This window comes from Heterocephalus glaber, unplaced genomic scaffold (assembly GCF_053883595.1).
Source record: "Heterocephalus glaber isolate CG9 unplaced genomic scaffold, H.glaber_assembly_v1.0 deba00001457, whole genome shotgun sequence".
Taxonomy (NCBI): Eukaryota; Metazoa; Chordata; class Mammalia; order Rodentia; family Bathyergidae; genus Heterocephalus; species Heterocephalus glaber.
The window spans coordinates 29,100,338-29,126,659 of NW_028258305.1; the positions used below are offsets into that span (position 1 = coordinate 29,100,338).

The 26,322-nt window shown below is 40.3% G+C and overlaps 1 protein-coding gene across 1 annotated transcript in view; it reads right to left on the reverse strand.

The window, feature by feature from the left end:
• Nucleotides 1-26,322, reverse strand: part of LOC101708837 (uncharacterized) — a 148,562-nt gene that overhangs the window by 24,128 nt on the left and 98,112 nt on the right. The window contains exons 2-4 of the mRNA XM_087216106.1: nt 13,224-15,089; nt 8,768-12,483; nt 581-714 (exon numbers count right to left, since the gene is read on the reverse strand). Coding sequence (XP_087072232.1) covers nt 15,023-15,089 — 67 coding nt within the window. The 3' untranslated portion in view covers nt 581-714; nt 8,768-12,483; nt 13,224-15,022. The remainder of the gene's footprint in view (nt 1-580; nt 715-8,767; nt 12,484-13,223; nt 15,090-26,322) is intronic.

The following is a 26,322-nucleotide window of genomic DNA, read 5'->3' on the forward strand; positions in this document are numbered from 1 at the left end:
CCTCACTCATTAAGAATGAGGAATACAGTACTTTGCAAACATGTACTGTAGAAATGCTGAATAATAAGTACAACTAATAATAACCTTCAGGCCTAGGGAAAAAGTAGATTTTCCTGAGGTGGGTAAAATTACCTAAGGAGTACAATGAGTCTACTGAGTAAAGTGAGTCAGCATCCACACATTTGTGCTATTTGCAAAGTGAGAGTCTCTATTCAGCTTTCAAGCCACACCTGCATTCAAAACCTGTTTCTCAAAGACAAGGCCCTTGAAAGCTTTTCCTCTTTAATATACATACAGCATCGTCATATTCACTGGCATAATTTCAAGTGAAGGGCTCTTTTCCCAACAAGATCAAGCAGAATAAAAAAGTGTTGATGTGAAATCATCATGTGTTCAATTCATTCATTCATTCATTCATTTAGTGAGCATGTGCTTATGCCTGCTTTGCCTAAGGCGTTATGCCAAGCAGAGAGATACCAGAGTGAATAAGACAAGAGTCGTGCCCATGAGCCGCTCACAGCACACATGCAAGTCACGGCAGTCAATTGTTACAGGTACCATGAGAGAACCCAACAGGGACCTGAAATCCAGAGATGGGTGCCACACTTCACACAAGAGATGAGAACGAGCGACTTGGCCAAAAATGCATGACATTTCAGATTCAGATCCAAACACCACTTTTCTCCGGGTTCTGTCATGAAGTGACTCATCTTCCTAGATACAAAGGAATGTGTTATTCCTGCTAGTAATGAGAGACAAGTTTAAGAATTATGCTATTACCTGGATCAGTATGTGTGAGATGTTTCTAACTGAGTTTTGTATTTTCTTCTGCCGAACAATCCACACTAACTGTCAAACTCTTAGCTTCAGCTAATCTACCAATTAAATAAAGCAATGGTTCAATCCATTCTGCAAGAATTTAATGGCCACTAAATTTATACATCCTTGAGCTAGCTTCCCTTTTTAAAATAATTATGAGAGAATTTGGATAGGGTCTATAGTTTAGTTAACAGTATTATACCAATGTTAATTTTCTTAGTTGTGAAAGTTGTACTATAATTATATAGATATTAAAATCTGGTGACTTGGGTAAAACATACGAGTATATGGATGTGGATATATGGCAATACAGTTCTACATGTTTTGCAACTTCTCTATAAATTTTAAATTAGTTCAAAAAACTATATATATGTGTAGATATAAATATATATTTGTATTTTTATGAGTTCAATGTTGCTGAGAGTATATTTCACAAAGTATTATCAATTATAGGTAAGCTAAATATGGAAACTGAAAATAAGCATGTATAAACTTATATAAAAATTTGATTATAGAAGCACAAGTCATAATAGGTGAATCTTGGAAGCAGCCTATATGTCTATCAACAACTGAATGGTATTTATACGTGGTGAAGTACTACTCTATCATAAAGAAGGATAAATTTGAGTCATTTATAGGAAAATGGATGCACTTTGAGACCATAATGTTGTGAGATAAATCAAACACACCAGATTAAATATTGCAAGTTTCTCTTATATGAGAAACACAAAGTATAAATAAATTAAAGACAGAAATAAAAAAATACATAATATAAAACAGGAAGATAGATCTTTTGCAAAAGGGAAAGGGACCAAAAGATAAAAGAAGTGGAGAGGTACAGGAGAGGAAGGGATTTAAAAAATTAAGATGTGGCCAGGGATTTAGCTCAGTGGTTTTGGTGCCTGCCTCGCAAGCGGAAGGACCAGAGTTTGATCCCTGATACCAAAAAGAAAAAATAAAAATAAAAATAAAAAACTAAGATGTGTTACATACTTGTACCAACTCCCTGCGATGAGTATAATCACTATCAACTGCAAATATGTACTAAAAATTTTTTTAAATATAACAACTGGAGGGCCGGGTACTGCTACCTGCCTCGCAAGTGCAAGGTCCTGAGTTCGATCCCTGGTACCAAAAAGAAAAAAAAACTGGATAATTCCACAATATTTTCTTTTTCACATCCAAAGGTTTATTTACATGACAAAATGGAGAGTGATATTACCATGAGTGGAGAGACAGCCCTGGTTTTGTTTGGTTTAGGTTTTAGCACATGTTCGCAGTAGATAATGATTACATTTACCATGGAGCGTTGGTACATGTACACAACACTTAATTTTTTTCATTCCCTACCCCTCCCATCCCTCCCTGCTCCTTCCAACTCTTGGTCCCCTCCCCATTTTCAAAAGCTGTATTTCCTTTTTCCCTTCAACTTCTTTTCCATCCCCTTTCCCTCTCTCCCCCTCCCTCCATCTCATTTCCCTCCCATTTGAAAAAGATCTCCCTACTTCCTATTATCTATCTTTTATTTTGCTCTTTATTTATATTTTGGGTTTCCCATATATGAGAAATTATGTGATATTTAAACTTACATACCTGATTTATTTCACATAACATTATGGTCTCAAGGTGCATCCACAATGCACCTACAAATGCCTTATGGCTTATGACATAGTACTCCATTGTGTATAAATGCCACATTTTCTTTATCCATTCATCTGTTGATGGATATAGGCTATTTCCAAGATTTAGGAATTATGAATTGTGCTGCTATAAACATGGGTATGCACATGGCACTGAAATATGATTGTTTATTTGTGACAGGGTCTTGCTATGTAGTTCAGGCCAGACTTGAACTCACTATGTAGCCCAGGGTGGCCTCAAACTCACAACTATACTCCTGACCTGAGCTTTTCTTATTTGGTAGAGCTTTTTTTACTATTTCTTCAATTTCATTGCCAGATACTAGATAATTCAGGATTTTTGTGTTTTCTTGGCTCAGCTTTGGTAGTTCATATATATATAGGAATCTACCCATTTCTCCTGAATTCACCACTTTATTAGAATACAAGTCACAAAGTAGTTCTAATGATCTGTCTTTTGGTAGAGTCCATAGCGATTTCACCTTTTTCATTTCTAATTTTAAGATTGGCTAAAGGTTTGTCTATTTTATTTTGTGTTTCAAAGAACAAGTGCTTCAATTTATTTATTGTTTATGCTTTTTTTAGTCTCGGTTACATTCACGTCTGCTCCAATTTTATAATTTCCTTCTTTGTACTAACTTTGGATTTGGACTATTCTTGTTTTTCTAGGGTCCAGAAGTCCACCATTAGGTTATTTATTTGAACTTGCTCTCTTTTTCTGATGTGGGAGTTCACAGCTATAAATTTCCCTCTAAAGACTGCTTTCATTGTGTCCCATAGGTTCTACTATGTGGTATTGGCATTTTGTTTGGTTCTAGGGACTAATTTCTTCCTTGATTCACTCTGTGACCTATTGATTATACAAGAGGATATTGTTTAATTTCCATGTGTTTGCGTGATTTCTGTGGTTTCTCTTGCCATGATTTCTAAGTTTCATTGCATTATGACCTGATAATATGCATGAGATAATTTCAATTCTTTTACATTTACTTAAGCATGCTTTGTGGTCTGTTTTGGATAAAGTCCCATAAGCTGCTTTGTAGAATGTGTATTCTGTTATTGTTGGCTGAAACACTGTAGATACCTATTAAATCCATTTGTTCAAAGGCTTTTTCCAACTCTGTTATTTTTGTCAATTTTTGGTCTAGTTGATCTACTTGTGACAGTAGGGTATTGGGGCCTCCCATTATAATTGTTGGTGCTTTATCTGATTTTTATGTCCAGTAGTGTTTGTTTTATGAAATTGGGCATATATGTTAATAATTGTTATCTCTTCCTGTTGGACTGTTCCTTTAACCAATATGTAAGGACCTTTTTTGCCTCTTCTGATCAGTTTTGTCTTGTAATCCACTTTGTCTGAAATTAGAATAGCTACTCGTTTTTATTCAGCTTCTTGTTGCATGAAATATTGTTTTCCATCCTTTGATTTTTAACCTTTTTCTTTTTTAATAATACATGTTTCTTGTATACTGCACATTGTTGGGTTTTGTTTCTTGATCGGTTCTGCCAATCTGTTTCTTTTGATTGGGGAACTGAGACCATTCACACTGAGAGTTTGCACCAAAAGATATTGACTTATGCCTATCATTGCATTACTTTCCTGTTCCTGATTTCTTTTTCTTTTCTTTTCTTTCCTCCTTTCAGCTTAACTGCTCGCCCTTCCTGGTGTTTTCATTCTATGAAATTTTTTGGCATTGCTGGCTTCATTGCCCTCTTTCTTGGATATCCTTGAGAATTTTTGTAGTGCTGGTTTGGTGGTCATAAATTTCTTGAAGTGCACTTTGTCATGGAAATACCTTATTTCTCCATCAATTTTGAAGGAAAATTTTGCAAGATAAATAAGTCTGTGTAGGAAGTTGTCTTCGTTTATGGCTTCAAACACTTCACTCCATGCTCTCCTGGCCTTCAAGGCTTGTGTTGAGAAGTCTCCTATAATTCCAACAGGGTTACCTTTATAAGTGATTCACTGCGTTTCTCTAACCACTTTTAAGATTTTATCCCTGTGTTGGACTTCTGGTATTTTGACTATAATGTGATATGGAAAGGTTCTCTTTTGATCATGGCTATTTGGGGTTCTATATGCCCCACTTATCTGTATGCTTTTTTATTTCTCTATATTTGGAAATATATTTTCCCTATGTTTGCTGCTATTATTTCTGTAAAAATTTTTTATGTCACTTGTACTGTCTTCTAATTTCTCACTGATTGCAATTAATCTTAGATAAGACTTTTTTTAATTTTTATTTATCTATTTATTTAGTACCGGGGATCAAACTCTGGACTTTGCACTTGCAAGGCAGACACGGCGCCATTGAGCTAAATCCCAGGGCCAGTCCTGTTTATCATCATGGAAATAGAACATGGCTAATCATTAACCACTGTTTGAGTTGTGGGCTTCATCCCGCGCTACTCACACTCCTCATAAGGTCCGAAAAGTGACCTCATCCTTCTGAGCCTCTCTTTGTCCTGGTAAAAGCTGTGTGCCACAGCGAGGAGGATGCAAGGGTCGGAAGACCTCATTCCCATCTTGGTTCTGCCTTGCTTGTGTGGCTTGGAGCAGCCCCCAACTTCTCATCCCTTTATAAATCGGTTGGAGAAATCTGCCTGGAGTGCTCACCAGGGTTCTGAAGAATGTGCAGTTCACTCCCTGTCCTCGTGGAGCTCCAAGCATCACTCAGGAGACAGCCGTGGCACATGCAGTCACAACATTGAGTCATTAGTGTCAACTCCGAAGCGTGCGCTGAAGAGCAAGAGCAGTGCTATTGACAATCATGGAGAGGCCATCGTGGAGAGGAGCCTGGTGAGGTGCATGGAACGGGAAATCCCACGGCGGGCTTCTCTGAGGAAGTGACCTGTGGTCCAGAGGAGGTGACGTCAATCAGGCTGAGGCCACAGGCTCTCCAGCCTTGAGAATTTCTTCTCCATATTTCTCTTTTTTTCTTCTGCAGTACTGGCAGATCAAACCTGTTCTACCACTGTGCTATATCCCCAGCTTGTTTCATTTTTAATTTTTATTTACTCATTTATTTGAGACAAGGTCTCACTATATAGTTCAAACTGGCCTTGAACTCACTATGTAGCCCAGACTGGCCTTGAACTTGTGGAGATCCTCCTGTCTCAGCCTCCCAGAGTGCTGGGATTATAAGTGTACACCACCATATCTGGCTCCTTCTTTCAATTTAGGAAAAGCAAAACACATGTCACAGGGACTCAAGGGGTTCACCAGTAGATGCTTTGCCCTTTTTCCTTATTAGAGAATCCCTCTGGCACTCATAATAGCTGTACTTCTAGCAACCTTCCCAGATTCCCATGGCCTTGCAGTCAGTTCCAGACATCAGAAGGGCCACTTCTGAGCTACATCCTTAAAGGAAGGTGGCAAGTCGGTCTTCCCACCTCCTGTACCCTGTCACATGGAACAAGGTGGCGGTGGTGAGCTGTCCTTGGCCATGTGGGCACCTCTGAGGGTGATGGAGTAGTGGCTGGGCCTGAGCCACTATCCCTACCTGCCAATAGACCTGCTGTATCTGGGAGAGAAATCAACCACTATCTTGTTTAAGCCAGTTTTGAGGGAAAAGGGAAATAGATCTGTATTATATGTAGTTGAACTAAAATCCTAGCTAATATAGCATGCCTTGGAGAACACTGAAGTGGAATAAAGAGAACATAGGGCTGGGTTGTAGCTCCATGGTAAGCACTTCCTTAGCATGCACAAGGCCCTGTGTTCAATCACCAGCACCAAAAAAAAAAAAAGGTGAAAAATAATTCTTCTAATTACCCGACCTCCTCAAAATTGGTTTTAAGACATCTTAATACATACAGCCAAACATCAAACGTCAAGTGTAAAGTGCACAGTGCCTGACAGAGTAGGACCAGGCAATGGTTTGCTGCAATCATTGCACTTTTATCAATGTATTTGAGGCCTCACTGCTTTCATATTGCTGACTTTTTGTATTGTTTTATGGCATCTAAGATCATTTTAAAATCTAGCTCCATTGTGTGAGCCAGGTTGGAGTACATCCAGAGCTCTGGTTTTACAGGGGTTTTTTCCATTGAGTTTATTGGTACATTTTAGGTATAAACTACAGTTACATTCATCATTTGGATCTTGTATCTTTACAGGATGTATCTTGGTTCTTATTTTTTCCCCATTCCCCTGCCCTCCCTTCACCTGCTCCACTCTTCCCTATTTACAAAGACTTTGTTTCCATTTTTTTCCTTTTCTCATATTTTTTCTTTTCCCTCTTTCCTTTCCCCTACCTCTCCCACTTCCCCTACTCCTTTAGACCTTTTCTTCCTATTTCACAATATCAATTCTACATTTTAATAATTTTAATCCTTACTTAAACTTTCAGTTTCTCACTAGAGAAACTTCAGTATTTATACGTGTGTCCTATTTATTTCACTTAAGAGTTTCGGCTCAATGTGCATCCATTTAGCTATAAATGTCTCTAGTTTCTCATTCTTTATGGCTGAGTAGTACTCTATTTTATTTTTTTAAAGAAACTACATTTTCTTTATCCAGTCAAACAAAGTTTTTGGCTTTGGCAGAGTTAGAAGTTTGAAGAGGCATTTTATTGCCTTGTCTTCTCATATTTTTGCTGTTTGTTGTTTATTAGTTCTGGGCATGGCTAACTATAGTCCTTTGCCTCTGTTCCAAGATTCAACAACTCCTGTTAATTTGAGAGGGGAGAATGCAGTGCCACTGGCCCAATACCCAGTTCTCTGGGAATAGACCACAGTATGGTTAACGTCACAAAGGTTATCCAGTGTTGGCATACAGAAAAAACCCATTAATAGTAACAATTATGCAAGGTTGGTAATAGCAAACAAACCAGCAACAGTAAGATCATCCAAGACAATATGGATATAGACACACAATAAAAAACAATAATGTACCATTCTTAATCATAGACAAGAAATCCACAATTATATTATAAAGACTATGACAACTCAGATACTGATGTACAGCAAATATGTACTAAATACAACTATACCTTCATGAATGATAGAAAAGAATCAACAGTAATAGCATAGAGTTAACCATCTAAAGATTAATAAAGCTTAATTGTTATAACACTAAAGACATAGGGGGCTGGGGAGGGGAGAATGTTTTGAAATATTAAACAGTGGGAGATGAGAAGGAAGACAGAGAAGACATATAAAGGATCCTATTAAGAAGCAGAAGGATATTTATAGAATTAGATAAAGGTAACTAAAAAATGAAAAATAGAAGATAAAAGAAAAAGAAAAGGAGGAGGAAAGAAGGAGAAGGAGGAGGAGGAGGAGAAATCCTGAGAATAAAAATAAGAAAAAGTAAAAGGAGAAAAGAAAGGAAAAAAGTAATTAACAAAGGAAGAAAGACAAAGGAAAATTCCCTAGATCACAATAAACCAGTAAAGAAGCCAGGTGTGGTGCTGCACACCTATAATCCCAGCACTTGGGAGGCTAAGGCAGGAGGATCACTGTGAGTTCGAGTCCAGCCTGGGCTACATAGTAAGTTCAGACCCTGTCTCAAAAAAAAAAAAAAAAAAAAAAAAAAAAAAGAAACAATAAAGGAGGAGAAAAAAAGGAAAAAACAAAATCTAAAAACAGAAAAAAATGTGTATTTTTGAATGAGTGGTTTCCTTCCTGGATCCATGCAGTTTTGGGATCCAGTAATTCACAGTTTTATTTACCTAGCCTTATTGCCTAGAGGCCCCTCTATTTACCCCAGCATGTGCAAATGTCCAAGCCAAGATGTGCCCCCATTCATGCTGGTATATAAGGAAGACATTCCCACATCTGTCAGCTGATAAGAAAGGCAATCAGGCCCCAGATCCATGCTGGATGTAGGCAGTAGGCCAGGGGCTCAAGTACTCAATGCTGGCATTTTCAGACCAGCACAACTCAAGCCAGGGCTAGCCTTTCACCATGGGGGATGGGGCTCATGTCTCTCCTGCCCTAAGTTTACACCCCTCTGGGGGTCTCTTTCCAGCCCACTCCCTGTCCATTAGTATGTCCCCCATAGCTGTCTCTCACCCAGTCACTATGACAGGTTAACACTGGGAACTCTGAAGTGAAGCCATCCCCTAGCTATCCTGAATCACAGATTCAAACAATCATAATGGCACCCATCCAAACACTCTCCAGCAATGTGACAGGCACCTGTGATGGGATCCTCTCCAGCTGTTGCCTCCCATTTAGAAGTAACACTCAAAGAGCAAAATCCCACCCTAAGAGCAAATCATAAAAACTATGGGATCCCCAAGAGCCCATGTCATTAACCCAGTCCACTACCACCATTTCTCTCTGGAACCCCCAGCACTCACCTAGCTTCCATAAAACCAGGCTCCCTGCTCCATGAACTGCAAACCAGAAGCTGGGGAGAGAATCAGACTGTTTCATTCCCTTCTCTGTGTTGTAGCCTATCTGTCACACTTCTCCACAGCTTTTCATTTTCTTGTCAGTTCCTTTCCAATTCTTGGCAATCTACTCTTCTATTTCCTTCCCCAAGTTGTTATTTTCTAGTGTCTGGATTCTAGATCTCGGAGAGGCTGAATTTTTCTGCCACTCACCACTCCCCATCTTGATTCTTAATATTCCTACAATAATTAACCATATGTTCTTTTCTGCAGAAATTCATTTTTATTGTGATTTTTTTAAACATTGATGTGTATTTGGGCTCTTCAGAGAATCAGAACCAACAGGAGATAGATAGATAGATAGATAGATAGATAGATAGATAGATAGATAGATAGACAGACAGACAGAGAGATAGATACTCACTTTAAGGAATTGGTTCATGCAGTTGAAAAGGCTTTCTGTGTCTAGAATCTGATAGGACAGGCTAGTAGGATGGAGATTCAGGAAAGAGATGCAGAATCCAAAGGCAGTCTGCTAACAGAAGTACTTCTTTCATCAGGAGAGGTCAGTGTTTGTTCCTGCAAGCCCTTCAACTGATTAGATAAGGCCCACTACATAAAAGAGCATAATTTGCTTTACTCAAAGCCTACTGATTTAAATGTTAATTTCATCCCAAAACTAACTTTATGGAAACATCCAGAATAATATTTGATCTACTGTCTGGTTACCAGAGTCTGGGCAAGGTGGCGCATAAAATGAACCATTATACAGTACATGACAAGTTAGGTAAAAACTTTAAGCCATTCACTGGAAATAGTTTGAGAAGCATTAATAGTCTACCAACAGTTGCATTAATAAAAAATATTCATACTAAGAATGTTTATTTTATGTGAGAATTGGGAAAAATACTTGGAGCAGTGTCCTGGTTGGGATAGGGAAACAAAAATCTAACCATCTTTTTATTCTGACCAGTGAGCCTGAGCCATTAAAAGCTTAAGCTTTCAATTCTGGGCAACAAGGGCAAGGCAGGGGGTATCATAACCCCTAACTTGAAATTACACTACAAAGCTACAGCGAAAAAAACCAGCATGGTACTGGCAAAAAAATAAAAAAATTAAAAACAGATCTGAGGACCAGTGGAATAGCATAGAAGATGCAGAAACAACTCCAGTCACACTGAGCTACCTCATCTTTGATAAAGGAGCCAAACACCTTCACTGGAGGAAAGATGGCCTCTTTAATAAATGGTGCTGGGAAAACTGGCTTTCCACCTGCTGAAGAATAAACCTAGACCCATATCTCTCACCATGCAGTAAACTAAAATAGAAATGGATCAAGGATCTAAATATTAGAACAGAAACACTAAATCTGCTGGAAGATAGAATAGGTAAAACTCTTGAAGACATAGGTGTAGGCAAAGACTTTATGAACAAAACCCAAATCACACAGGAAATACTACAAAGAATCAACAACTGAGATTATATCAAAGAAAGCTTTTTCACAGCAAAAGAAACTACCAACAGAGTGAAAAGACAACCCACAGACCAGCTACTCCTCTAGACTAATATCTAGAATATATATTTTTTTAAACTTTTAAAAATCAGACCTCCCAAATTTAAAGACCCAATCCAAAACTAAGCATCTGAAATGAATAGATGCTTCTCAGATAAAGAAGTATAAATAACAAATAAATATATGAAAAAATGTTCAACATCACTGGTCATTCACAAAATGCAAATTAAAACAAAACAGATTCCAGAAAGAATGGCTGTCATCAAGAAATCAACCTATAACAAATGCTGGTGAGGCTGAGGAAAAAAAGAAACCCTTCTCCATTGTTGGTAGAAGTGTAAGTTGGTACATTCACTATGGAAATCAGTATGGAGATTTCTCAAAAAACTAAAACTAGAGGTTCCATTTGACCCAGCTATTTCCCTTCTAGATAGCTTCCCCCAAAGAGTTAAAAGTATCATACCACAGTGATATGTACGCATACCCATATTTATAGCAGCATAACTTATAATAGCTAAATCTTGGAAATAGCTTGTATGCTCATCAACAGATGAATGGATAAAGAAAATGTGGTTATATACAATGGAGTACTACTATGCCATAAATAAGGATAACCTAGAGTCATTGTTAAGTAAATGGATGCACCTCAAGACTGTAATTTTAAGTGAAATAAATCACACACACAAGTTTAAATATCACTTCTCTTGTGTCAGAAACCTAAAGGGTAAGTAAGGAGCAAAATGGAGGAGCAATACTAGGAAGAAGGAAGAACATGTTCAAATGGGAAGGAGAACAAGGGAGAGAGGTGGGGGAAGGGAAGGATGGAAAAGGGATTTTTAAAAAGAGAGTGGAAGCGGGCCGGGGATGTAGCTCAGTGGTACCACCGCCTGCCTCGCAAGCGCAGGGTCTCGAGTTTGAGCCCCAGTACCAGAAGAAAAAAAAAGAGAGAGAGAGAGAATGGAAAGAAAAAATGGAAAGAAAGCTTTTTAAATGGAGAGGGGAAAAGGATCAAAGGGAACAAAAGAAGAACTAAGATATATTATATCCAGGTACAAATTCCCTATGATGAATGTGATCATTACATATGGCAAATATGTATTGTACTAACAAATAAAGTTCACAAAAAAATAAAAAAGTTTAAGCTTTGCCCAATGGACACAATTCATATTGCTCTAATCAGGAATTCCCCAGCCGGGATTCAGCTCAGTGTTTCCACTGCCTGCCTCACAAGCGCAAGGTCCCGAGTTCAATCTCCGGTACCAAAAACAAAAAGAATTTGCAAAATGTCTTAATTCACAGCATTTTTAAAGTCTCTGTAATTTTTTTCACAGAGTGCCTAGACCAAAATATTTCCCTAACAGATATTTTATTTATCTAGTAGTCAGGTCCCAACAACTGAACTCTTTGGAAAAAAATAATACTCACAAACTGAAAAAAAATACATTTTTATTTCATTCTTAATTGCACTTAAGGGCCAGGGATTTAGCTCAATAGCACCGCCCCTGCTTGGCAAGCACAATGTCCTGAGTTCAATCCCTGGTACCAAAAAAAAAAAAAAAAAATTGCACTTAAGAATGAAATTGGAATTAAGTAAAAGGATGTGTATATATCAATTGGGTAACAGATGTCTTCGTAAGCCTTGGGACCCTATGGTCTGTTTCCACACTGATTTCTGCTGGTGCTTGTATTTTATAACAATTCCTGAATATCCACCCTGTCAATGATAAGACATCTTTGAAAGAAATGTAGCATAATCTCATGTTGAAACTGTGAACTACCTTTGAAAACTTTGAGTAGGAGCTCATTTGCTGTCCAGTAGATGTCAAGAATCACTCTGGTTCCCTGGAAATTTAAAATATGCTGTGGAGTCCTGTGAGTTTGTCTTTTTCTAATTTTGATTCTGTTTTCCTATTTGCAAAATGTAAGCATCTACTGTAAATGTCCAGCAACCACCACTGTTAAACCTACCATTAAGCAGAACATGACATTCACTGTCATGGTATAAAGCTCTGGCTTTGCATTGCTAATGTTGGAGAAGGTGTATGTCTTAGTTACTTTCCCTGTGACTCAATACTTGACACCCATAACTTAAACGAGGAGAGGTTTATTTTGTAGAGGCTTCTGTTTGTAGTCAGCTGGCTCTAAGGCCGGGCAGCACAGCAGAGGAGAACTGTTCAGGGCACAGTAGGTAGGAGAGAGAGAGAGAGAGAGAGAGAGAGACAGAGAGAGAGAGAAAGAGAGAGAGATTAAGGGATGAAGAAGGGAGATACATCCTTTCAAATCACCCTCAGTGATCCACCTCCGACCAGGTCTCACCTCCCAACACACCAAGCTATAAACTCATCAGCACACTAATCCACTGATAAGTATCACACCCCCATGATCCAGTTGCCTCCCAAAAGCCCTACCTTTGAGAGCATAAGGCTTTAGGGGAACATCTAGATATTAACCATAATACTTTGCCCCTGGGCCCCAAAAGACTCATACTCATCACTTCATGCAAAATGCATTTGGTTCATCTCTAAAAGTTGCCAAAGTCCTAACAATTTCAACAGTGCTGAAAAGTCTTAAGTCCAGAGTCTCTTCTGCTAATGTTTCAGAAGTAGTATACTCCCTTTCCAGTCTTTACCTGGGAACGCAGTAGAGAACTAAATGGCCCTCAATGGTCAAGCATCCAAAACAGGCGTCAAAGAAAACATGGCAGATTCTTTCACTCTGTTGTATATTTAAATGAGAATATAATTCTCTTTTTTTTTGGTACTGGAGATTGAACTCGGGACCTTGCACTTGCGAGGCAGGCGGCGGAACCACTGAGCTAAATCCCCAGCCCTCTCCATAACTATTAACCATCCTCAACCTTACCTTAATCTAGTCTTGATTTTTCTGTCCATTTATATTTATTTCACTCACCTTGAATTCTTGTTATTGTAGCCCAAAGTCTCTTGGATTATGTCAGTGACCTTGACAACAGTTCTTTGAGGCTTAAATATAGCTTGAAATCAAAACCCCTTGTTTTTCCTTCTGAGCCAATAGTTTCTCTTCTTCATTAGGGTTGAAATGATCGTAATATGAGTTACTTATCCTGTTGGGCTGATGTGAATAGGTGGAAAGATACCTTCTGTCTCCTGTTCCTAGCTTTTTCCCAGTCCATTTTCTATAGGCAGAGGAGACACGGCCATGTTTCCTTTTGTGAAGCTCTCTTAGCTTCTACTATTTACTAACAGCTACATACAGTTGATACATCCTGTCTCTGATATTAAGCTACTGTTTTGTAACAGAGCCCATATTCCCTTTCAGGGATAAATCCAAGCTTATCAGAAGACACTTCTAAAAACCAATTTCCTAATAAACAACACAATTTTAGAGAGCAGCTCTGCATGGGAGGACAGGTGTCTGAGGCTAGAATTCAGTGGAGCAATGCCCTCCCTGGAACCCGTCTCTACCAGACTGATGTGGAACTTCTCAAAAAGGAAGCTTTTTGCTGGGGCTTTCTGTAAGTCAGATGTCAATAAATACACTGAATTCTCTAGACTTTTTCCTGTTTAGCAGTTTGAACATGTCGCGAGTTGGGCACTTTTTTCATGCAACTACAGTACTTTCCACTGGAGTGGGGGATCCCCATTTGGAGCAGGTATCCCAGAAACCACTTTGGTGTGTTTAGACTCCAGCTGGCACAGCCTTTGGTGGGAAGGCTGATGGATAATGCTCAGTAAAAATTAAAAACCTGTGAAAAGTACAGGCCCTGGGGCTAGAACAAAGCAGTTGAGTGATGGTTCCTTCCGGAAGCAGGAGTGGGAGCTTTTTCTTACCCTGCTCCTGTGGACAAAAGCGAAGTCTATACTCCTTTGCAGCAGTGACTCATACTCCATCAGAGAGTCGCCTGCTCCTGCAGAGCTCATCCCCAGCATGGTAAATGAGAGTAACATGGTAAGTGAGAGGTGACAGAAGAAGAAACAGAAAAAGTAAAAGCAAACCCCCAAGCATGACTGGCACTGGAAAACAGAAAGGAGTTTTCAGAAGCAGTGAAAGAAGCCAGCCCACCCCACAGATCTCCCTCAGACACATTTTCTTCCTTTCTGACTCATCGAGTTTCTTTAGGGACGCCTGGTTAGAAGGGATTAAGAAGCAGGAGAGGGAGCCAGCCTTTTCTGGCAGCACCAGGCACTTTGATTTCAGGTTCTGCAAATCTTCGAGAACAGACTCAGCGTGCCTGTGTTCTAGGCTGGAGTCCAGCAGCAGTTCGGCTACAGATGAAGCAGATCAGATGATCGGAGCTGTCAGCCAGAGACTGAAGGACTTCCCTGGGACTACACCTCTCTGCAAGTCTGAAGATGTGGGGCACAGGTTTACCTTCTAAAATGTGCAAATGTCACCAGCCGGGGATGGAAGATGCCAAAAAACAGATCTCCATCTGGCAAGAGGTTAGGCTTCCTGGGACACACATTAAGATAGTTTGAAACAAAGTGGAGGAAACACCCGCTCAGCTTTTTACATATTGTTAAGGTCTCTGGGTCATTTCCTGCCTTTGGAACACATTTCCTTTCCAGGTTCAGCAAAGACTGATGAAGGACAGGAAAGAGGTTGGGGTGGGTCTTTGCTTCCGGCCCAGGGAAGGGCTGCTGTGCCTCCACAAGGCGCTGTCTGTAGGGTCTGCAGGTCTGTCCTGCTGTGTGCCTGTCTGTCCACACTGAGCCCAAAGGGAGAAAGCCTTAGGAATGGAACAGTAAATTAGGAAAGGGAGCTATGTCTGGTTGAGTCAGGTGGATCTTCTTGTTCCTAGAAAACAGAAAAGGAAAGAATAGATTGGGAAGAGCAAAAAAATGATGTTTCTTTCCCACCAGCACCCCCTTCAAAGATGCAGACTCCCCCAACTCCATCCTATCCCAACCTCAAGGTTGGAGGCTGAAAGCAGCTCTACAGAGCTGGGCCCTGACCTTCTGGAGTTAGCCAGCAGGCCAGCTAGATACTCAGGACACTTAATGCTTGCTGAACAATGACCTGCTTTGTTGTATTTTACTAGTTTTTATTTCACATTTTGTTCCAACAAGGATTTAAGATAGCAATAACTGCCTTTCTGGCAGCATTTTTTAGGCTTATTTTGAGCACTGTGAAACTGACAGGAATTCTTATTGCAAAATCTTTCTGCAGCTCTGAGCATGCTCTGAACACCCACTGCAGTTCTAAAATGCAGAGATTCCCCCAAGGGCAATCCTCTGGCCTCAAGGGCCGCAGGAACTAGGCAAAAATGTGGTTCCCAATGCGACTGCCATTTCTCAGAAAGTGATGCATCATCTTAAGTTCCTTCTGCAAAGCCAGCCACCACAGCCTTTGTCATCAGGAGGAATGCTGTATAAAGTCTCCAGAATCTATATTTCTCTGGACTGAGAGGTCAGAGTCCATAGCTTTAGAAGGTCTCATTTTTGCCCCAACCCTCAGTCCAAACGCAACTAATCTGGCAGCGAATGCTACACAGGGGAAGAGGTAACTGGTGAACAGCCTTTTCCTAGTTGCACCTAATCCCCAGGAAAACATCCAGAGCTTGGCCTCTATCGGTTTAAATAGTCTCTGCTCGAGCTGCAGGTGCCACCACTGTTGGGGGCTGGTAGGGAGGACTGCTGTCTTGGGTTCTCATTTTGGCTCAGGAATCAATCACATGGCCCTTTCTGAATAGCTTTGGCTCAGCAGATGTTCACAGAAATGGCCTCCGGCGACCTTCACAACAATTGTTTCTGTGAACATTTAGTAAGTTCTAGGGGAAGTAAGTAAGTAGCTATGGCAGCAATGACTCCATAAATAGCAGGGTCAGATCACCTGTGGAGGATGATTTTCAAAGCAGCAAGATGTCTGCCCTCAGTGGAACTGGATGGGGACGTTATGTTAAGTGAAATAAACTGAGCACAAAAGGAAAAACACTGCATGATCTCACTCATATGTGGAATCTAAAAAGTTGATCCCATAGAATTTGAGAGTGCAGTAGTGGTTACCAGGGGCTGGGGAAAGTAGGTGGGAGGGAGGGCTGGGGAAAGGCCCATCAGTGGGTACTAAGTTACAGGTAGGAGAAGTAAGTTTTGGTGTGCTGTTGCACAGGAGGATGGCTGGAGATAATGATAATGTACTGTATATTTCAAAAAAGCTAGAAGAAAGGATTTGCAATGTTTCCAGAACAAAAATTTGAACATTACATAATGGATGCATGTGTTGAAATATCACATGGTACCCCATAAATATGTATAATTTTCATATGTCAATTTTTTTAAAAACTAACTTCAAAAAAAATTCTTCCTTCAAAGAAGAATAAGGAGAAAGAGGAGGAGAAGAAGAGGACAAGGAGGAAAAGGTGAAAGTCTGCTCAAAAGCTCCAACTCTCCCCCACAAAATACACTCTGACAGATTTAGAGTGTTTCCTAGAATGGGTAAATTCATAAATAATTGCTTTCAAATTTCAGAAAGTCGGGCTGGGATTTAGCTCAGTGATTCCACCGCCTGGCCCACAAGCACAAGGACCTGGGTTCGATCCCCGGTACCAAAATAAATAAATAAATAAATAAATTTTTAAAACATTTTCAGAAAGTCCAGTTGCAGGAGCCCAGATTCTAAGTCCCTCTACTAATGCTGATCTAGGGCCTATATTGTGGGAAACTGCTTTCTAAGGAATGAAACACTGTCACACAAGCCTGGGTGAGCTGAGAATCCAGTCAGAAGGATCCTGCACACTCATTGAAGTTTTTCAGTGCTGAAAACCCCAGAGGAGGCCCCTGTTGCCCTAGAGCTGCAGCACTGGAACTCCAAAGTTTGAGAACACCAGAACCGTAACAGTAAGAACATCTTTCTTTGCCCTCAGCCATTCTCTAGGAGGAAAACAAGGAAAGAGGGAAGAGCATTTATTTAGTATGTGTTATCATTAATTCCACCTTGAAGTTGCCATTTATCAATTTGGAATAAACAGATGAAGCCTTTTCCCCCCAGAGGAGCAGAGAATTGACAATCAAAAAGGCTGTATAACTTGCCCAGTCCCCAAGGTCATGTAACTATTGAAAGCTTAAACTCATGTCTGTCAAGATCCAAGATCCATGTTCTTTCCACAAAAACACGCACAACTAAAAGTTTCAAGGAGGCAAATCTGAAGGTCTGGTATTTTGAGACCCTCAAAATACCCTCTCCTCTCCCTGGGCTTCATCACATCCTTTGAGCTCTACTCCATTCCTAACTTTCAATCAATCCCTCAACTTCATTACTGTATTTCTTATCCCCATAACTTCTTCACTCTCAAGTATAAAACCTTATGCTGCCACCTCTCCTAGGCACAAGAGGACTTTTTTGGTGCACAGCTACTCCAGCCACTGATTTCAAGATCAATGAGTCCTAGAGAACTCAGAGTATCCCTAGAAATTTCCATGACTTAAGAGGCATTTGTGCTGTTACTAATTTGATCCCCGAACCCATGTTCTCAACTCATAGCAGAAATACAGGAAGCCTGGGTCAGCCAGTGCCCTGCTATGAGGAGGTGCCCCATAGAACCTCAATTTCCTAATAATAGTCATTATTCCAGGATGCTGGGGCACCCCCTAGTGGGAGGAATGAAGAGAGAAGCCAGATTTTTGCTGCTATTCTCAATAAACATCCACCCCCAACTTCCTGCCCTTCAACTGCCTTCCAGCCCATCTCCCAGTTCATAGAATGATTCATTCTTCCCACAATGACTGGGCCTTTTGCCCCCATAAAGTCCTCCTTGTCTTTACAGACGTAATGAACTAAAATTAAGCAGAAGGCAACTCAGGCAGAACACCAGGAAAACCTTCCTATAGTGAGAGCTTGAAACCATGAAACAGCCTTATAAGGAAAACTAAGTAAGCCCTAACTGCACAAGGCAGAACAATAGCGAATATACTAGAGGTGGTGGGAAGTGAGTGAGGAGAATTAGGGAATAGCTACTTCCCAGATTTCATGTTAATGCTTCCATGACTTGTATTAATGCTGTATACCCACCCAAAGCCAAAGGAATATCTAACATGTATCCATTTAGAATAAACGATGAAGCCTTGTCCCAGCAGAGAGGTAGCCCAGTCGTGGACCAACACTGTATATGACTGTGGGACATTCTGAACATTTGTCTACCACCTCCTACTCCTTTAAAGTCCACTACCATAGACTGCCTTGGCATTATTATTATGTTGTAACCAATAAAGTATTTTCTGAGTACCTATAATATACTAGACTCAAAGATCTCTTCCATTTGTAAGATCTGCCCACATCTATTTTAATCTTTGATCCAAAGAAAGGCCTTAATAAAAGACAAGGCGAGGATTGAAGGTATAACTCACTGGTAGAGCACTTGCCTAGCATATGCAAGGTCCTGGACTTGATGCCCAGCATTTAGAAAACAAACAAACAAGAAAAAAGATGGGGAGGGCCGGGGATTTAGCTCAGTGGTTCCAGCGCCTGTCTTGCAAGCACAAGGTCCCAAGTTCGATCCCTGGTACAAAAAGAAAAAAGAAAAAGATGGGGAGAGCTAACTTGTTTGAGCACATACATTATTGTGGGCGTTTTTACAGTCCTTAAGTTAGCTCAGTGTTTGGTAGCTTGTTCACTGGTCTGGGGTCAGCCAATCTCACTGCACAACCCAATGCCTGTTCCTAGGGAACATTACAACTATACAGCACCTCACCTCCATGGACAGCTTCAGTTGCTATGCTTTGACTTGTTCCTAGATTTGAGTCATCAGCTCATTAGTGCCCATTCAACTTGGCCTCCTCTAGTAAATTCCCCCAAATCTTGCTCGTACTGCTGCCAATTTTGGTGCACAATCTTTTCTGCTGTACGTCCTGCCTCATCTTGAGCTTAGTGGCTTGGGCAGTCTACTCTCACAACTGCTTACAATGTAATCCCTTTCATCTTTTCTTTCAGAGCCATTGGGTGATATTCATCTTTCTGACAACTGCAAACTTTGGGAGAATCTCTCCCCCAAGGCACTCTCATGTTTGTGTCTAGATTGGCAGCCTTCCAAACTCACCAGAGCCATCATAGAATGAAACTCTCTGTGGAGCGCTGCAGGATAAATTGGACACAAGTTCACTGGACATCTGAGAGAAAGAAGAAAGGTCAAAGATGCTCTAGCTTGGTTACCCTCTCCAGCCTGACAGCAAAAAGCTAGAATTCCTTCTTGTATAATCTGGGCTTGAATTAAAGGCATTTTTCAGCCTCTCAGAGACCTTTGGCCTGCACTCTGAGTGGACGAGTCAGTGGGTGGAACAAGGCTCTCAGTTGGCAGGAAAGGACACACTGACCTCTGGACCCCCTCCCTTTTCCAACCTGGGGAAACACAAAAGCTGTAGGGAGTCATTTGAGTCCTTTTGTCAGAGTAGAGAATGTTCTAAATGGTATGAACTGGCCCCGTCTTAGTAAAGAAGAGTGGTGATATGTTTATGTGCTCAGAGGAGGAAAACCTATGGGAAGAAAGTGAAAATTGTAAGGAATAAACCAAACTAGTTGTGACTTTGGATGGCTGGCAGAGAATCCTCAGAGAAGAAGCCTCAGCTCTGTCAGAGAAGGGACCTTTCACTACTGTTGTCTTTATTTCAGAGGAAATAAAAACTAAATCATAAATCTAAAGATGAATATATATTTCACCTGGGGAGAAAACTACCAAGACGTTATATTTTAAACAAATACTAGGATAAAAAAAAGAACACTTTTAACTTGCCAGAGAAAGTGTGTCTTTCCTGTAACTCATCATGGATCAGATAAGACACCAAAAAAAGAAAAGGTTACACAATTTTCTCTGTGAGTATGTGTGTGTAAGCTAAGAAGTATTTATCTGGGCTATCTGTAGTAAGCTAGATTTCTAGCACTGGATGCTTTCCAAGGAAAAGCAAAAGCTGAGCAGCCAGAGCAGTGAGGGGAGATTCAGGTGTGTGCTTTGCTGGTGAGTATGACATTAGAGTATTGGGCTGGCCCAGAGCTGCAGCAAACAGAATTAATGGTATACAGCTAAGGAGGTGCCCAGAGGGGATGAGACCCCTTGATCAGGTCCTTAGAGAGCCACCATGAGCCTCTAAGGCAGTGTATGTGGGTAGGGGGACCAGCCTAAGCTACCTGCCAGTGTCTGTGACAAGTTAGATATGCATTATTTGGCAATGTTTGCATTATTTGCCAAGGGAAAGGAGCTATGTGCCAGCTAGGAGCCCTCTGGAAAACAGGTATGCAGCTCTTGGATGATGTCCAAGGAAACCAGGTGATGGCTTGAACTGAGGCCAAAGAAGCTGGGTGTGTAGCACCTCAGGAAACTAAGTGGGGGGTCATTAGTACTACACCTAGGCAAGAGCGCAGGGAGGTATCCTTAGGGATGGTGGGAGCATTCCAAAGCCTAGCTGATGTTTCCAAAAGAAGCTTCAATGTATACGAAAGACAAGTCACTCTGCTGTCCAACAACCTTTTCTCCAGCTGAGTTTCAGATTCTTTCAAAGCTATAATATAAAGACGTTCACAATAATGTTAAAGCTCAGAGATAGGCCATAGACTGGATCATGGCCAGATCTGCAATGCATCACCAACAAGACCAGGCAAGCTCACTGGACATTTGCTTTATATTTGAAGAGGCTGCTGGGTTTCTGAATCATTGCAAACAAAGTAGAAGGAAGCCCTCTAGGTCATCACTACGACTGTCCCACTTCTGGGAAGGCTATAAACTTCTACAACATACTTTCTACCTTTTATTTTCCTTCTTTCTTTCACTTACTTCCTGTTGTTTACTGGAGCCAACTCGTACCATCTCCCACCTCTGTGTTCAGCAAACATCACATTGGTGGCATACAATCAGCCATGTGGGAGTACATATACAATGGAAATTTGAAAACGCTACATATTAGAGCTTTTTTTTTTCTGGAGAGCTTGTTATTAAACATCTACCAGCTCCCCATGCCTATCACTGGGAGTTTTTGCATGGAAGAGAGAGGTAGTGCTCTGAGGGAGAACAATGTAAGAGGCTTGGTGAAGGGAGGAGGAGCCCACAGTAAACCGAGGAGGTTGTGGACTGCCAGCACTGGCTCTGCCTCCCTCACAGGCATCCCCTCTCAATATAAGCCTAGGGTCCAATATTTAACAATCCTCTGATGAGGGCTGCTATGTGTCTACAGTGATGTGAATGCCGTTTTCTGCTGAATTGGGGGGTTATTTTCCTACTCCAAGATTTTTTCAGATTTATGGTGCAGTCTAACAACCCAGGTACTCCCTGCATACACTCTGTGTACTAGTTTATTATGCTTTTTACCATATTATACATTTTATACTCTGCCGCATATTATCTATTTTCCAGAATGCTAATTTAAAGTATTTTCAGTCTCACTTTTCTACTTCCAACCCCACTCCCATAGAACAATATATGTTCTCCTTCCCCCATTGACCTTTGGTCAACATCTTATCACGTTTAAAAATATGACTAAGCCAAGTAATTATTACTCTCTGTGAAGCACAACTGTTTAGTTTTAAGGTACATACAAATCACCTGGTGAATCTTGTTAGAAGGCAAGTTTGTGTTCAATTTTGCTTCTCACAACTATCATTCTTTTCTACCTCTTAGACTTCAGGTCCCACCTACATCTCTGAAAAGATCAGTCCCTCTCGGGACATTTGACCAGGAGTACAATCTGAACCAAGCAACCAAATCCATATGCCAGGTGGTGGTAGGTTGTATTTCAAGCATTTGAACTAAAAGGCTGTTCTAACCTGGGTCCCCCACCTACCCACCAAAGCAGAGCCTGAGATAGAGATTTTCATGAAGTATTTCTTTGAGGGTCCCAGAGAACAGGAGTGCAGCATATGGGGAGTGAAAGAAAGAAGAAAAGCCAATAGAGGACATGTTACAGAATTGGGCACTCCAAAGGACGACAGGTGTTCAGCCCTTACACCAGCTAATGAGCCTTCTGCTGAGCATCTCAAAACTATCTCAAGCATTTATCCAGCCTTCCTTTATAAACAGAATGGATTAAATGCTTCATAACCCTTTGTTTTCCAGTTACCAAACAGTAAGTTGGTTTCCTATCATTCTCGCAAAACCACTAATCACTTATTTTAGTATGATTATGAGTTAATAGGTTTAACTATATTTAATATATTAAAGTTCATTAGTTATTATTCTAATTAATGCTCAAATTATCTCATCTCTGGCCAATAGAAGCTTATTCATGTTGGCTCCTGAGTCTTTGGTGAAATCCCCGTAGCCATTGATAGCTTTCTTCCTTTCTGATATGTTAAAATATTCTAAAGCAACTCTACCTACTCAAACTTTCTGTGGGATGGGACTGCTGTGTCGGTGCCATATGATAATGTAGCCACTAGCCACATGTTGCTGTCACATACCTGAAGTCAGGCTAATGCAATTGAAGAATTGAACTTAAAATTTCCATAAATTTTACTTTAAATAGACACATATTAGATAGCACAAATCTTCTGTAACAAATGAAGAACAAATGGTATGGAAGCAGAATCTGTCTGCAGTACAATTCAGTGCATATCATCAAAACAGTGCAAGGACTAATGGCATCTAAATGATCTCAGAAACTTTTATAAACTACTGATGTCTGAGCCTTTCCCCAAAATATTCAGGAATCTGTTTTAGTGCTGTTTTAATGTTACCATGCAATTCTGATGGGCAGCTAAGTTTGGGGCCCACTACACTGTACTAGTTTTCTGGAATGTAATATTTGTGTTACCGCTATGATTCATTGAAAATCATTCTATGGAATCCACATTGCATCTTAATCTCCATGTGGCCGGTTTCAGAACTTCTTAGAGGAGCAAAGCCCTCTGACAGTTATATAATCAAGAGCTGCAGGTGCTTGCAGAGACTTGCCTCTCTCTAGCTTCGGTACAGGCTTCTCGCCTTTGTTCATCCATAATTAAAAAGTTCACAAAGGCAGGCTGAGTGTTCAGCCTTGATCCTCGGGCCAGACTTCATGACCTGTTGTGCTTCCTGTGTATGTCAAGAACTGTGAGAGGTCTGAGATTTTTACTTGGCTTGCAAGATAACAAGTTAGCCTGCCATGGATCTGTGGATACTAGCAGAGAACTGAGATTCCTGTGGCAAAGACAAAGAATCTTATTGCCCTAAGTACAGCAAACAACATGAAATTCATGTTACCATCTGTTCTCTTGCCTCTAACTTCAAAGGGGATAACACAGAGTACCCCAGGTAGATGCTGCACACACAAGGGGCTCCTTCCATCATAGTTGAAGAAGATACCTAATCTTTTAAAATTTTTTTTCAATTTCAGAATTGAGGATTCTACCCAAGGTCTTCATGCTTCATTACACTCCCAGCCCTTGTTATTTTTTTTAATTTTTGAGATAGCATCTCACTTAGTTGTTAAATTGCCTAGGCTGGGCCCATACTCAACAAGTCGCCTGCCTCAGTCTCCCAGAGTACTGGGATTACAGGTGTGCCCCACCATGGCCAGCTTCCCCAATCTTTATAATAGGCTACAAGCAAATTTGCCCAACTTTGTCCGAAATGGAGAAATTGTCTTTATTGTACTTTGAGCAAACAAATCTTCTCTCTGTCTCAGAGGGAAACTTTATTTTCTAAAGTTGTTCAATATGCAAGCATCCTTGAAAAAACAGACCTGAATTAAAGGCTCTCAGTACTTCTGCTTGAAGACACACAGAAATATAAGAGACCCATGAAAATCCATCTCCCTACAGTGGAGAACCCAGGGCACTATTCTTGCCCTGCCTCCTGCATGATGAATCCCTAAAACCTGAGCAGACTCTACAGTGTCTATATAGAGTCTTTCTGTTCCCTCCCAGGCTTGATCACTTTGGACTTGGCTCTGCCCTCTGTGGGGAGACAGTAATTCTTCATTGGTAGAGCAGTCTCCGAAGTCAGATTATCATATCTCAACTGTAATATTTACTACTTGTATGTCTTTGGGAAATTTATGCAACCTCTGCATACCTCAGTTTCCTCATCTACAAAATGGGTCTAGAATAATACCTACCCCAAAGTTACTATGAAGATTGAATGATATAACACATGTCAAGCATTAAGTTCTCAGCAAACATTAATTAGTAAAGATTGCTATTACTGCTCAACTATCATTAATGATTTCTCATGACTTTTCCTATCAAAATGGACTACATGCTCATAGCTTCTTTAGAATAATTAAAATTTCCAGTCCTTCCTGACCACCTCTCATTGCAACCTGAGAGTCAGCATAACACCTTATTGAGTTTGCTCCTTGCCAGGAACAGACAGACTATGGCCCTCAAGACAAACCCACTCTGCTACCTGAGTTCTGGAACAGACACATTTATGTACATATTCTCTGACTGCTTTAGTGCTACAACTCCAGAGTTGAGTAGTGAAGCCTAAACTAATTACTATTTGCCCTTTAGAGAAAAAGTTTTCCAATCACTGTTGTATTCTATTCACAGTATGTATACTAAGCCGATCCAATAGTCTTTAGGAGACAAGGGAATGAATACCTGCTATCTCTTGATGTTAGTAAATCAACTCCAAACTACTATCAGTAAAGCATCAATGTAACCTTTTATGAACACTGCTTTATAATACTATTCTCTGAATTGAGTTATTTAAATTGTCCACCAGAGGTTGATGTCCATTCAAAATCAAAACATCAGTAATTAGATTGAAAACAGAAAACTTCTTTTTAAAAGAAACTTCCCTTTATTAATGGGTTTTATCAGAGTACTCTAAAAATAATTTTGCTTTTCAAATAGGAATGAGTAGAGAACATACCACTTTCCTTTTCTCCACAAATATCTTTGACACATTAATAACCCTCTAATGATGACACATTAGATGAATATTTATGAGGGCCAGGGTTGATGAATATTATGCATGACCTATGCATTTTGTACTGGGTTTCAGAATTGAGTCATGAGATATGTTGAGTCATTATAATTGAATATGAACTGAATGACCACTTTATATTAGGCCCTCAACAATGAAAATGTGTATACCCACACAGAACTTTCAAACTACCCTTGCAGACCAAAGAGACAGAATGTTATTTGAGAAACCAAGATCTAACCAAATGACAGAGATGTCAACAATCTTATAGAATCAACCTCATATATCGATCCCCCATACCAAAAAAAAAAAATCAACCTCATACCCAAAAGTGCAAAATGAGAGAGCAGGGAAAAAGTGTTTTAATTATGAAAACAATGTAATATTTTAGAAAAGCTAGAGAAAAATTCCCTTTACCTCTGTTCCTTAATATCAGTGTTTTCATTTTTGTGTGCTTCCAACTTAGTCCAAATGTACATAAATGTTCACATGCAGTAGACTCTCAATGAGAGTTTATGTGACTAAAAATAATTTTTATGTTTAATTAATTTATTTTTCACAGCTGGGGATCAAACCCAGGGCCTCAAGCACACCAGGCAAGGATCCTACCACTGAGCAAGAGGATGTTTATCACAGAAGTATCAGTGCACCAAGTATTAGAACAAGAAGTGCTTTGCAACCCTGGCTGTATATTCATGTCACTTGGCATTTTAGTCTTTTGTATTACTATAAAGAGATTCCTGAGGCAGGCAAATTTTATAAACAAAAGAGACTTGTTTAGTTCGAGTGGTTCAAAGTCCAAGATGAAGGCAATGGGGGCCTTGGTTTGACCTCTTGTGAGGGCCTGAGCACAGATGACAGTCACAGGGCAGGAGCGCATGTAAGAAGAAATGATCCCTTCCACAAACCAGAAGCCAAGTGTCAGGCTCACATTTGTAACAGCTCACTCTCTGGTCAGCTCAGGGGTCCCAAGAGAACTACTCTAATCCCTTTGGAGGACAACATCCAGCCCCTGTGACCTAAAGACTTCCCACCAGCCCCACTCCTTAAAGGTCCTGTGACTGCCCAAGGACCTGCACTAAGGACCAAGCCTCCAACATGAACCCCTGACAGACACACTCAAACCACATCCAAATCACAGACCTTGGGAAGTATTTTAAAAATACTAACATTCTGGTCCACCTACAAAGATTCCAATTTAAT